The sequence below is a fragment of the Gavialis gangeticus genome, unplaced genomic scaffold, assembly GCF_001723915.1.
Source record: "Gavialis gangeticus isolate Ggan-Ray unplaced genomic scaffold, GavGan_comp1, whole genome shotgun sequence".
Taxonomy (NCBI): Eukaryota; Metazoa; Chordata; order Crocodylia; family Gavialidae; genus Gavialis; species Gavialis gangeticus.
The window spans coordinates 153,613,080-153,628,344 of record NW_017729022.1 but is presented as its reverse complement, the minus strand read 5'-3'; the positions used below and the strand labels follow the sequence as shown (position 1 = coordinate 153,628,344).

General features: G+C 40.5%; 1 protein-coding gene across 3 annotated transcripts in view; it reads right to left on the bottom strand.

Moving 5' to 3' along the window:
- LRPPRC (leucine rich pentatricopeptide repeat containing) overlaps positions 1 to 15,265 on the bottom strand; it is a 201,053-nt gene that overhangs the window by 64,848 nt on the left and 120,940 nt on the right. For all 3 annotated transcript variants that reach the window (XM_019516356.1, XM_019516358.1, XM_019516357.1), the window contains exons 26-27: positions 1,797 to 1,865; positions 1,411 to 1,498 (exon numbers count right to left, since the gene is read on the bottom strand). In XM_019516356.1, the coding sequence (XP_019371901.1) occupies positions 1,411 to 1,498; positions 1,797 to 1,865 (157 nt within the window). The remainder of the gene's footprint in view (positions 1 to 1,410; positions 1,499 to 1,796; positions 1,866 to 15,265) is intronic.

The window sequence follows — 15,265 nt, the reverse complement described above, 5'->3', positions numbered from 1 at the left end:
AACTGAGTCTTCTGGAGCATGGTAATTACCATGCTCCAGCCAGCCTCTGTGTCTCATGTATCAGCATTCCCATGCTTCAAAATGGCAGCGGGGAGACTTTAAAGCTTGTTCAAAGAGCTTAAGATAAAGTGCCCCTGCCACCATTTTGAAGCATGGGGATGCTGATACATGAGACAGTCTCGGAGCTTTAGAGTAGCTCCAAGAGACACTCTAATTAAAGCCCCTCCACCCCACCCCGACAGCATATGTAAAAACACTGTTAAAGACAGGAACAGGGGTTTTCACTTCCTTATTTAATTTTAAAACATAAAAGGGGTTAGTTCAATCGAACTGGGTGAAAATAGGATGAACAGACAACACACAACATTTTGTAGCACTTAAGTCTAACATAGCTACTGTGAAGGTGTTCTGAAAGTAGACTGGCTGTCCCACCTGCACTTATGCAAAAGGCACAAAAGTACTCCTCTGGTCAACTCCCAGGAGTTCACCAGCAAGGTGAAATAAGCAAGTAATTGCATGGACAAAAGGAGCCAGTAAACACTGCTGCTAGTACACTTGCTGTTTTGGATCATGGCTGTAACATATCAGCAGACATCTATGGAACAGCCCTACAAGTTAGATCTAAGTTACAATAGATAAGTTTTTTTATTTGATCTCCCCAACCCATTTATAGGGCCAATGACCACCTAAGTCTTCTGGGAGTGGAATGGATTCTACACATTGGAACTGTATGAGGACTAAAAGGAGATTTATGGCTCGTTTATATCAATGCTTTGTTATATGAACCCAACATGAACCCAGTATCTGCTACAGAAAATAGCTCTATGTAGTTTTAAATCCAAACATATACAAGTCTATATTTTAAACAAACCTTCTGTCCCTCCATAACAAAATTTTATCCAAAATCATAATATCATTGGCACAACTAAAAGAAACTTATAAGGAAAATTTTGGATCATAATAAAACTTAAATCATTTTCAAGGGTCTGACTTTATTCATAAAATGAAATAAAGTGAATCTTTTAAAAGCCAACAAGCTTGAACTTTGGCAACTGCTATGTACAACTTTAGACAACTAATGTAGAATCAGAAAGCATAAGAGGAAAAAATACTAGTATTTTCTTTATAGACTCTCATATTCTTTTGTATTCAAAATAATTGGCTCCATGAAATTGGAACAAGCAAGTTTTCAAATTTACACAAAAGATAGCAACACAGAGTATAGCTCTTTTGATAAATATAGTTTTCATGGAAAATTAAAAAAGAAGGTAAATTCAGGAAATTACTGTCCTTGACAGTTAAGATTTTTCAAGGCTCTGCAATAGCTATAACAATGTTTTAAAAATCCTTACAAAGCTGCCACAAGAACAACCATTTGTAAGAGGAAAAGAAAAGACTGTAACAACTTACCGTACAATTTTAGGAGGTTGTAGTACATCTCATCTCTATCACAGTCAAGGCTTTGAGTAATTTCCACAAGAGATTCCAGAGCTGTTACCTTTGAGAGCAAACAAGGTAAAGAATATAAAAATTATTTATAAAATTAAAGCTCAGTCTATTTTATTTACATGCACCATCACATATGCAACTAGTGTTTGTATATGACATTCAGTTTGAAAAGTTTAAAATATTTTGATTATGTATTTTCCCTTTATATGCATGTAAGTGACCATTACTACATAAAAAGTACTGGTTTGGTTTATTACTATTGATATAAAAATGTGATATCATAAAGTAACACTCAGCACAGCAGTCCTAAAATATTAAACAGAGAGGAAACAACGTAAGAAATGCACCTGATTTTTTGAAACGCATCTCTTCAGAAACCACTGCAGTTTTCCATCGTAAATTGTCATGCCTGGGGTCTGTAAAATATTTCCACATAAAGGTCAATTCATTTAGCTAAGTTAGAACTTTCCTAACACATAAATGTAATGGCATGTTGATATAATAAAGTCCTATAGTAGTTTTTTATTACTCAAACAAGACTAAGTTCCCATGATTCTAAACCTACCAACTTAATTCATAATTATGAGAAAACCATGTTTACCCAAAGCAACTTAACTTGTAAAGATATAAAACATTCTATGCAAAGAGTAGCAATATATCTCATTCTAAACGTTCACTTTGGGGACAAAAATTACTGTGTGTGTTCTCTCACTGTAAGTGATTTTTTTGAAAACTTCAGGCATACTGAAATCAACCAAGCCATTTGAGTATACAATACTAAAAAATGAAACAATTTAAAAAATGCTTCAATTTCCCTTTCTTTTCTTTAAAACTTTCATGTATTGCATAAAAATGTTTGCCTAAAAGGTTTCAACATTGCCATGCATTTAGTTCAAGTGCTTCTGATATGTTTGAAGAAACAAGGTTAGTAATTAAAAAGATAAAGCAATTGAAAGCTCTGAGTAGATAATATAGCATTACCCTGCCATCATTTTTAAACAGTCGCAATATGAATCTACAGAGACAGCTATAGATCAGGAAAGGACTACATAGTCAAACAGCATTCTGACAATTGCCTGATCTTCACAAACATGGCATTGAGCTGCTCCCTCTCCTTTTGCTTATAAAAAAAAATTACACTTTGGACTATGTACACCACAATTGCCTCTTCTGAAGTATGCTATATGTTCCCACATAGCCTTCTTCACAAAAAGTTCACCTTCTGTAGCAATTCCTTAAGAACTAAAAGGTTACCTCAATACTTCTCAGCTGGAACATCTATGTTCTATGATCCTACACCATGGCCAGCCATTAGTACCTCAAGCCATTCCTCTAATTCCCACTCCCAACTCCAAGATTATCAACAATAAATAAGCTCATAACAAATATGCATCATCATTATTATAGGCTGCAAATAAGATATTAGGGTCCCAGGTACTTTGTGGCACAAATTCCACTACATTATTTTAAAGCATCTTCAGGAAAATATCTGTAATTCCCTCTCTCAAGTCCTTAAAATGCTGAAAATACAGTTTGATTTAAAACTTCATTATTGTCAACAATTCTTTCCTACATTGGGCCTTTTTGCTGTTTTCCTAGTAGTCTAATTCCGTTTTTCTCAAGTTATCGCCAAGACAGTGTCTGTTGATTTGGCCCAAAATCTCTTCCCGATGTGTGCCAAGGAAATAGGACCCCATTAACTGGCAGTTTATTCCTTCAGTCAACAGCTACTGTGCTATTTTTCAGAGAACTCCACTCTGTCTGCATTTCCTTCATTCTTAACCTAAAATATGAACTTCATCTTTGGTCCTCTGAACTTTTGCTACAATAACAGGAACAGGCACTATTTTACCCAATTACCCTGCTGAGAGAGCTTAAGAACTATAAAAATTCAACAGCATTTCCCAGCAGGGCAGGAAGATGCACTAAAATAGCAATCACCTGATTACAGCAATATAACATACTGTAGCAAAAATTCTTAAATTTACAGCATCTTAAAGAATGCTAGATTACATGGAATCTGAAAGTACCGCAAAGTAGAACAGGTCCTCAAACTAAGCTATCACAGGATAGCCAATTGTCTGTAAAATTTATGGACACTCCATGAAAAAAAAAAAAAAAGCCTATCCATAAAAATCCATGGCGTTTTTTGCCTTCTGTAAAAACACACACCTACCAGAACGTCCCAGGAAAAAAGGTGGAGGCAACTTTAAAAGACAAATGGAGCAGAGCAGCTCCACCTGCTGTCTAAGAAGGAATGCAACACCCTGCATGCAACTAGTTAGGGCAGGGGTCGGTATCCCCCGCACGCAGCGTGCTGAGCATAGCACGCGAGGCCATTTTCCTCAGCACGCGTTGGGACCAGGGCCGGAGCAGGAAGGCAGCAGCTGTTTGCAGCCTCCTGGCTGCAGCCGGCCCCAGCTCTGGGTAGTTGCTGTCAGCTGGGAGCCTGGGCTGCTCCCAGCAGGTGGCAGGTGGGTTCAAGCAGCCTGGGATACCTGGCAGCAGCTATCCCAGAGCTTGGGCCAGATGCAGCCACGAGGCTACACACAGTTGCTGCCTCCTGGCCCCCAACAGGTACAGTGCCAGCACTGCTGCCTTCCCAGAGCCAGGGCCCAGGAGGCAGCAGCTGTTTGCAGCCTCCCGGTTGCAGCCAGCCCAGGTTCTGGGTAGCTGCTGATGGCCATGGAGCCTGGGCTGCTCCCAGCAGCCAGCTGGGAGGATAGAAGCCCTGTTGCAATCAGCCCGGGCTCCGTGGCTATCAGCAGCTACCCAGAACCTGGGCCAGCTGCAGTGGGGAGGCTACAAACAGCTGCCGCCTCCCAGCCCCAGATCCAGCCCTGGGCTCCAGGGAAGCATCGCTGGTACCTGTTGCCTCCTGCTGTGCTGCCCTTGCCGCCATTTCTGCAGAGCAGCATATGGGACCCAGTGCAACAGGGCACAGCGGGAGGCACAGATAGCTGCCTGCCACTCCAAGCTCCCCGCTACCCTGGCCACACTTCCCCTGCAGGCGGGGGCAGCAGCGAGGGGTACAACCCTGTGTGCTGCCTATGCTGCTCCCGTGAACACAAGGGAAGTGTGACTGGGGCAACTATGAGACTGAGGCCCCCTCTACACGTTACACTTAAGGAGTGATTAACCACACACTTATTCCTTAAGTTATGACCCAGCTACACAGTCAACCAATTAATGGCATAATAAAACAATCAATAAGCTACACAGTTATTTCACATTTTTGTAAAATAACTTTATAACTTATTCCTTGTCTTATTACAGGGGGAAAAAAATCCACAAAAAATGGGGAACAACTTTGTAGCTTGTTCTAATTATGCCATTAATTGAACATGTAACCAAGTGCTCTTCTGTGGCTGGGAACCCCATCAACTGAAGGGCTTCCAACCATGGGCTGTACCACCTACTGCCAGTCCTGTCGCTGACAAGGTGCGCAGTGGTGGCAGCTGTGGAGCTCATAGCTGGGGCAATGCTGGGAACGCTGCCTCCACTGTGAGCCCTGTGGAGGTCTGTTAGCTGTGGAATGCGGAACCAGTGCAGGGGGAGCTCGTAATTATGATACCAGCCTTACCCGGTACCTGCGATAGGGCGCAACACAATCTAATGCACAATCCCACAATCATGCCTCCTGCCACGCATGTAGATTGCACATTAGATTCCACTGCACCTTTATCAGCACGCATAGAGGGGTCCTAAGTCACCTTTGAAGGTAAACAATACTAATAATTCTCTTTTGCAGCAATGATTTTTCAAATCTCGTTACCTTGAAACAAATTTAACTAGTTATGTTACAAAATGTCATAAACCTATATCTGTTCTGGCCAGGCATCAATCAATTTGAAATTTCTCATTCCACTGGAAACTGATAGCTTGTTGAATTCAAATATCTCAGACCTGGCATAATTTGGATTCAGACCAGGACACAACACTGAAACCATTTTATTGGCACTGAGGAATGATCTCCTTGTTTGCAGCACACAAAACTCCCCACTACCTGTCTCATCTGAGAAAGAGGTTGCAGAGGTCTAGAGTAATATGCTAAAATGGTCTGAGTTCCTCCTTGAGTAATGTACCCATCAAGCACTGACAGGAAATTCCACCTCCAACACTAAAGCCCTCACACTTCTGGAGTCCTGCAGAGATCAATTCTCTCTCCCTCCCTAACCTCTACGAAATGAAAAGGTCAGACAACATTGACTCATGGGCCTGCAGTATGCAGATTACACATACCGCTACCTATCCTTCATTACACACAATCCCATTACCAACATCAAGAAGGCCCAGTGCTTGCATGAGATGAGGTCAGAGGTGAACAAGCAGCTGAAGCTGAACTGGAGCATGGTAGAAGTGATGCTGGGAAGGCTGATGAAAGCTTTTTGAAGACCTAGCAAGCCATAGTGCAATCCCCCTTTGCTTGAACATATATGCACATGCAACTGGTCAACAGTTTTGGGGTATTCTTTGATCTTTTACCAGTGCTAAGCTCTCTCATAGTGAGCATTGACTGAACATGCTGATATTATCTCTGGTTGTCTAGAAGATTCCTTCCCAATACAGGCGAGTAAAGATTTGCTTTGCAGCCTGTCTATAGCAGAAGTTATTGTATAATAGCCTAGGGTGAGACTATATAGCATTCTAGCTTCTTCACACTGACTCCCTATGCAAACACTCCATATGTGTTAAATGGAAGGTAGTTTACTCTACCCAGCAACAATAATCTCTAGAGCAGGTTTAAGTGCATATAACTTCAAAATGTACATGAAATAAGGTACTGTGTGTCCATCAAAACTATAATGGGCACAATTATTCATGTTTATATGTGCTTGTTCTTTTTTTTTTTTTTAAATTTAAACGTCTACAAAACAGTGTATAAAATACACTGAAACCTAAAACAACAAGTATTAAAGTCTTATGCAACAGGCTCTTGAAAATTAAAAAGAAAAAAAAGTATGTTACTGCCATCTGTGGTCAATCCTCTTTGTGACATGGCAAAACACAAATGCTGCATTCACTTACAACTTCCAATATCATTGCTTATCCAAATGCCAATGATCTAAACGGTTCCAAAGCTGAAAACTTTATATAGTAAATCCTTTCCTGTTCAGAAATGATGGCTGTATCTGTCACTACAAGGGCAGCTGAGTTATACAATGGATACTCTTGTGTTTCATTTTGAAATTGAGAAGTGTTTTCATATACAAGTAGGTCTCAATCAACAAAAAGAACATCTAGGTCAGATTAACAAAATCTCTAGGGTCTGTACGATAGTCCATATTTGTGGCTTATCTCTTGCCATCTTAATGAACTTTAAACATTCTGTATAGCATGGAACAAATATTCTATAATGCACCAAAGTAAATACAGAATCCCAAGTGCTACAACCTAACAAAATTTCAATAAAATACCAATTACCTTAATTATTTTTCCTTTTCCAGTTAAAATACTTAATCTGTCACTATTTATATTCTAGCAGCACATACAGTACATGCATAAAAATAAAAGTATATGCTGTTTGTGCATCTTAGTTTCTTTTCTATCAGCTTTTATTTTACTTGTAAGAAAGGTTGTAAAGTGACAAGCAACTTATGCCCCAAATATAGGATCTATAAATCCACAGGCAGTTTCCTCAAGTTTTCTTGTTGGCAACCCAAGCAACAGTATTGTGACAGTTATGAAAATCAGAAAGTGACAGATGAAACTGATAGCAGTATGGTTTAACTCATCAGTCTGAATTGTGGAAAAATTAATGCACTGCATTATTTTTCATTAGTTTCACACTAAAAAAAGGACATTTTAAGGCTCAGGGATGTACATTATTTTATAATGTATAAATGCTACTATACAAATTCAATCACTGATTCTATGCATTTACACAGAGGGAAAGAAGTGACAACAATCAGAAGCACTAGTATATTTTATATTGCAGGCCAGAACTCTGATGAACTATTCTGACACCTGCACGATGAACAGCAACATCTGGATATGCGGTCTTTTGATATCTGCCAAGTCCACAACAGCCATCCCCGAATGCTGCTACAGAACAATGGCTGAAGGTGATGTTACAGGTAAATAATTCTCTGTCCTGCTAGGCCTTTTCTTCCATTTTTCTGTAGCCCCAAACATTACAACAAAGTGAGGAAGAAAGAAAATTTTGGAAAGATATCATTCAAGGTAAAGCCTAATCTTAACTGGGTTTAATTAGGTAAAACCTAATCTTAATCTGCGCCTTTTAAATCTTTCTTTTCTTCTATCACACAAGTTCAAGATTATTTTAGCTATACCTGTATAATAACTAGCCTGCCATCAAGAAAATAAAAAAGACCTAGCCCAATTCTAGAAACTCTACCTGCTTTAACTTTTTATGGCATTTTTCAGACAGAGGAATCCATCTGTTCAGATCTGAAAAATCCTGCAATAGTATGAGACAGCTGTGACTGCTGAGCAGTCAGTTTTCTGATGAATTATATCAGACTATACCCAAGACTTGCATCAGCAGTACCAAAACAGCTACTACATTTTCATGCTACATTGATGTCTTCCTAATTATCTTGAACTCCTTTGAATAGACATTTTTAGATAGAAATATGATGCATTTCATTTCTATCTTTAACCCTGGCTTCCAACATGGATGCAACCACAGCACATGTATATATAAAGTTCTGAATCTAAAAATAGACTGCCAAGGACTACAGCTCTAATTCCATTATGATCCCTGTAAAATCTTGCTCAATCCCATGGAGTTCTAATGAAGTCAATGGGGGCTCTGCTCTGGGATTCGCTTGCCTGGATGTTTTTGTAGGATTGTGGTTGAGACTTTCCAGATGCTAAAAGTTATACACTAATGTTTTCATTACTTGAGCTCATCTGATCTTCCACCCAGGCTACTTCATCAGATGCTTACAAAGTTAAGGTACAACCCTTGTGGTACAACAGTTCAGCTGGGCCAAGTTATTAAATTAATCTTAACTACGTTTCTGCTGCATTAAATGTAGAGTTAGGCATAATAAATCATAATACCAACAAGTATTTCACCACCTTCAACTAGCGAAACGTTACTTTAAAATACTACATTTGCACAGTAAAATACACAAGAACTAGACACTTTCAAACTTAAGGTTGTACACACAAGTTTAACTCAGCCCTCATGCATGTAATAATCTTAATTACATGTACATTTTGGTTCTTAAATATAAAACCATTAAAACCATTTATCTATTACTACCACTGATAAGTACATCTAGAAAATGTTAATGTGATAACTTAAAATTTTCACCACTACCCATATCAACATATTATACCACTGAAAACACTCTACGGTGTGGTTATGCCAGAATCATTAAATAATACATTTTCCTTGTGGAATGAATCCTGACATATAGGTACATTTTTAATCTTGGAAAATGCTGCTCTGCTGGTTTTCAGAGGCAGTTTCTTTGGAGCAACTACAGAAAGCAAGAAGTAGGACTTGCTTTCTGCTTTAATCTTGACAGTCAAATTTCTTAGAAAGCAGCTCTATGGGACAGGCAAATCGGAAATTGCTGGACAGCAGGGAATATCTACACACTCTTTTGTTGAGACCTTTTGTTCAAGGACTATAAACTAAGTTGATTAAGAACATATCTTGACTCCATGCCACTGAATACAACTCTAACAGGAAGCCAATTAGGAAGGCCCTTACATTTGCTGTTACTTAGCAAACATCAATAATTCTATTAAGCAGCCTAGCATACTAAATTTTAAGTGTTAAATCTGTATTTTTAGTATGATGACCACCAGGAACTGAAAGACATTTAATTTGCTTTACTGAACTTTGCAGATATGCAAAATTCTCTCTTAAATTATTTTATTTTTTAGTTTATAAAAAGCAACAAACACATTCACTATGTGATGTGTGAACGATCATGATTTGGTCTAATAAAAGACTATTTCCTTTGGTACAACAATGTGCTCTTCCACTAACACTTCTGCTTGGGATGAAGAGCAAGAAACATGAAAGCAAACCTAGGAATATTTTCAAAATGGTTACTTCCAAATATCAAATGGTTCCACTTCATTAATGTGCTTAGTGTTGCTGCCCCAGCACTGTAGACCGGGGTGACAACCTTATTAGGCTGCAGGTCAGACTGATCCAGTTTGGGCCAGAGGCGGGACAGTGAGTGATGAGACAGAGCTGGGACCCCACTGCCACCACCACTTTTCCCAGTGGCTGCACAGGGAAAGTGCCCACCACTGCCGTTTTTCAACCTGCAGTAGCACGGAGAGAGTGTCCATGGCAAGTACTTGTCCCCTGGCAACACAGAAAAGTCACTGCTGCCTAAACCCCCTGCTATTGTGGGGAAAAGTGCTGGATGCAGAGACTCTCCACGTGCTGCTGTGTGGAAAGTGGCACTGGCAGTTGGATCCTAGCATCTGTCCGCCACATGTCTGCCTGCCTCTGGCCTAATCTGGTTCAAATCCAGCTGCTGAAGCAGTAAGACTGCAGGCAGGATCAAATGGCTCTATGGGTTGGACCTGACTCACAGGCTGTAAATTGCAGACACTTGTCGTACGATAACATATTCAAAAACTGCACATTGTAACATTCACTTGCTACAGAAATTTCAATGGAAATGCTGAAACATTACTATCTGAAATGGCACTAAGGAACACACTGCTGGTTCTGCCAGAAGAAATGAATAAGTATGTAATGAAGCATCAACAAACCAGAAAATATTAATATCAGAAAGATTATCTCTGCTGAGAGAGAGAGAAATAGTATTTTAAGATAATGAAACCAGCCTGAAACTGGAACTAAAGAGTAGAGACTTTGTCAGCCTGATGAAGGGTATATATACCTGAAAGCTTGCAAAGAATTTTTCCAACTATTTTAGTTGGTCTAATAAAAGATATCAGATTTACCCAAAGAACCTTGTCTACCTATGTCCTTAGACCAACATGGTTAAAACCTATACCCCCATTTCCAACCCTATACTTTTCCCATCTTCAGCACAGTGGGTATGTCTACATGAAAAACTTACAGCTCAGGAGAGCTAATTACTGTACAGCAAGTGTCCACATCTACATGTGCAGACACTTACTGGGCAGTAATTGGCTCTAACTATGAGCAAATTTGCTACGTGCAAATGTAAGTAGCAAATTAACCCAAGATTAATAACTGCGTAGTGAACATGTAGACCCAATGCAGGCAAACGTGTTCCCAGTCAACCTGGCAGCAGGGGGCAGGAAATTGCTCCCTGCCTGCTGCTGCAGTGTGGGGGCAATGTCCCCCTATGCCAGTAGCAGGGAGCTCCCAGCCCCTGCTATGTGATTACAGGGCTGGGAGATCCTTATCTCCCAGCACCTGCTACATGGTCAGGAGGCTGGCACTGGGAGATCTTTCTCTCCCAGCACCAGCTCTGCAGTTGTGGGGCCAACACTGGGAGATCCTTCTCTCCCAGCCTGAGCCTCACAGTTGCAGGGCCCAGGCTGGGAGAACCTTATCTCCCAGCGCTGGCCCCATGACCATGGAGCTGGTGCTGGGAGATCAGGATCTCCCAGCCTGGGCCCTGCAACCATGGGACTCAGGCTGGGAGATGAGAATCTCCCAGCCCCCGTTCTCCAACTGGGGACCAGGGGCTGGGAGCGCCCTGCTGGAGGGGGTGGGGAGCCTGTTCCCTGCCCACCTCCATGATCATGGAGCTGGGTGGGGAACATGTTCTGCAGTCTGTTCCCCTTAGAGCTGTGCAGGGAACAGGCTCTCTGGCCTCATGCCCCAATCAGGCGATTGAGGCGCAGGGCTTAGAAAGAGCTGCACAGGTCGGGCAGCTAGCAGGGAATCCCTGCCCAGCTGGGGGTTCCCTGCTAGCTGCCCCACCAGTCAATCAGGGCACAGGGCTGTGACCTGCCCCTCCCCTGCAGCTCATTCCTAGTTCCCTACCCCCAATCAGGGAACTGGGGCCAAGAGCTCCCTGCTGCAGGACAGAGGGACATTGTCCCCGCCCCACCAGCAGGCAGCCCTCTGGCAACAGGGAGCAATGTGGCATCCCCCACCAGCAGACAGCTGTCTCTTGGTCTGGTCCCCTCGCCAGCCCCTACACTAGTACCCAAGGGGAGCCTAGAGCTCCCCTTGCCTGCTGCAGAGGGCTGGTGCAGGCCCAGTGTGGGTGGGAGCAAATTTGCCACGAGCAGCAAATCTGCTCCTGAAACCCTGCATGTGTAGATACCTGGCTGGGAGCGTTTTCTTAACAGTAAACTGCTTCCAGATGAAATGCACGTGTAGGCGCATCCAGTGAGTAGCAACCCATTAGGCTTTTGCATCTAGAACACTTCCCTAATCAGAAGTTAGCATGCTGAACCAACAGTATTAACAATTTTATCATTCTTAAACCATCAGAATTAGAAGAAAATGGCTGTGGGAGGTGACACAACAATTTAGAGTACTGTTAAGGCAACTAGTTGTATTATCCAAAACTTTAGAAAGATTTGTTAAAATTTTTTTCTTTTTCAAGCTAAAAATATTTTACCAAACTTACAAAAAATGTGAAAAATTACTCAACTGGAATATATCTTTAAGAAACTGCTTTAGTTCAGGGGGGAAAAAAGTAGGAAAAATAAAACAAAGTCCTGAAAGGATGCGAAACCCCGTGAAATTCAAGATGTGGTTTGTGTATATGGAACTAACTACAACTCTATATTCTATTTTTGTTTCCAGTAAATAGAGAACCAAAGAGCATTATATAAAAACCAACAGCACTGACAGTGAGATAACTGAACAGAAAAAGTTGCATAGTACTCCTTTTCCCAGATATCCATTAAAAACCTTTTCTTTGGATAGAACTGGTTCAAATTATTAATTCTATTGCATTAACAGCAGCAACTTAAAATCCACTGCAAACTGCTCATTTGAGACGTTTCACCTTTTAAAAGTGATCAAAATAACCTCAGAACAGCATGCCCTGAGAACTTGTAAGTTAAAGCACATAAATGCATATTTTATATCCATAAAATATATATTCATGTATCCATATATTTTAACTTTGTCCCCATCATGCTCCAGGCTGCAAGCATTGGGTCCCCAAAATTAATCTTGGGAGCTAAATTTCTGATGTCAAATAGATAGAATCATTCTTATACTACCTACATCATTAAACACTAAATTCTATTGCTGCAAATCAAGTAACATTTTTCTCCACCAGTTTTATCTGCAATATAAAAATCAACATGAGACTCAATTTTATGATGTAGATTATTACAGAAAGCAATCTGGATGAAAGAGGGTTGTAATCTCTCAATCTCAAACCTAGAAATATTTTCATTGTTTTTATGGTAGATTAAATCAGGGGCAATTGGTATCTTGAAGTCTGTTGACAACAAAATGCATGTCACAATTTGTGCTTAAATCAGTTTACTGCCACAATTTCACTAGACATCTGTTGAAACATACACAGTATTCTTTAAAATTAATTTTTATTATACATTAATCCATGAGAGTTCATTTCCCAGGTTTTGACTTTCACCAGCTACTGAATTTTAAAATATTTTCATGTCCTCAAATACTACGTATACAGCTTTACTGCAATAGATATAACTCTAGAACAGAAGATAAGATTTCCACACAAAGTATAACTCAAGCCTGGTTTAAAGGTTTATTTTTTTACAAAATAGCCAGTGGCCCAAGTAAGATTCAGATATTATAATTGATGGCATGATACAAGTCCAATGCTAGTTCACAAACACCTCAGAAATCATTTAGATACCCTGGGGTATTAAGCGGTTTTATATAGAAAGACAAAATTCAATAAAAAATTCTGCCAGGGAGGTGGTGATATAAGGTTGGGAGATAAAACAGGGCTAAATAAGAATTCTTAATGAGTTTTCCAAAAAAGTTAGTAAAGGTTTCCCTCCTGGGGATTACTAAAATGGTTAACAACAGTGGGACTGCTTTGGAATAGCAGCTTTCCTCTTTGCCTTCTCTGTGGAGAACATGCAGGGAAAGCTGCAGAAACTGAACTAAAAGGGAAAAAGATGTGACCGTGATCTAGGTATTATCTATTATAAGAAAGTTAACAGGTGTATACAATGAGGAGAAAATCTTGAATGTCTTTGGCTTCACTGGCTCCCCTCAGACAGGCAAAAAGCTGAATTGTAGGAGTTAGTGATGTTTTGGAATAAAAGGCAGCAAGTACGGATCAGATAAAATGGCTATATAGGGAAGGCTTAAAGAAGGAGATGAACCTCTCTAAAGCCACTCATCAGAAGTCAAACAAACTAAAGATGATATTTTTCAGATACTTTCCTAAATTGAGAAATCCAGCAGTAGACTTTATATGGTAACGATACTCATAGGTAAAGCGGAGCTGAATTTAAGATGAGCCAACAGTTAGAAAGTCTACACCAAAGAACATTAACTTTTGGAGAAAAGAGAACAGATTAATGTCTCTTAGAAAAAGATTCATTTTTGTAATCTTCTTTGGTCTGAAGCTCTTCTGATATTGAACACAATACCACTCCAGATGAGCTGATGCAAATAGCTGATGAGCAAATTAAATTGAGGGTCTGCTTCTATCTCAAGGTAAATAGAAGCTAGACTGGGGTAACTTACTCTGGAACTTCTTCACAAGGTGATTAATGACTTCAGCCTCGCCTGAAACTGGGATACAGCTATAACAACATCATGTAAGTGCACACCAGAAAGGGCAGTCAAGTCTTAATACTTGCCATCAGTTTGGCTTCTACGTGTCCAATGAAAATAGTCCAACTCTGGAACCCATTAGATAGGATGACTGTAATGGCACCTATAAGCTCGTTTCCAAATTGTGATGAGATTTGACTTATGGATGTTTAGTCAGACCCGAAAGTCTGGAACATAGGCAAGATAATTCAAAATATTTTCCACTAGCTGGCTGGTGAAGATCAGGTCTTCCAGGAAGTCCAATCAAAAAACTTCTGCTTATTACCTTAATGAGTTGAAGTTTGTGAGGGCTTATTACCTTAATGAGTTGATGTTTGTGATCGCTGCTTTCTCCTATAAAGAGCTGCAGCTTTCTGGGTGCTTTCTTCAGTTTCTTACAAGGTTGAAGAGGTTGAGAAGAAAGTTAGTAGTTTAACTATGATGGCTGCTTGAATTTCTATTTTGGCACAGGTTCAGGATTGCCCTTGAATTATTTAAAATATGCAGGACCTCATCAGTCTTAGGGTTATGCAGCTCTGTTCCACCAAATGGAAAGTCCTCCACAGTATTCCGTACCTCGCAAGGAAAGCTGGAGCCCTGAAGATAGGATGCGTTTTCCATCACTATGGCACAAGTTACTGAACAAGACACTGTGAACAGTGCACCTAAGGACACTTGTAAAAAGGTCTAGACAAACATTACTAATGCTTTAAAGAAATCAAGGGACAACTTGTCCATGAAGGAAGCCAGTTTTCCCCACACTCTAAAGTTATCCTTAGGGACCACCGGAATTTACATGGGAAGTACACTGCATGGCAGCTCCTTTAACCTTGCCGTTCTACCCTCCCCCCAACACACACACACCATCACTGATTGGCAGAGGGGCTCCATCAGCCCCACTGCTCACCAGGGCGACTAAAAGCCTGGAGAACAGGCTGAGATGTGTGTGCAGGAACCCCCTAGCTGCACTGCAGTTTGCCATGCAAATGTCTGAGCAGTTGTTTCCAGTTAACTTTTTCTGCCGGGAAAACTAACCCAGGAGAATTCTCCCAGCTCATCTGAACATGTGTAAACAGCTCAAGTCTCTTTAGGTTAGTAGAAGCCACATACTGAGTCACACAAGCTCTCCTTTTTTTCTTTCTTTGCTAGAGAGGA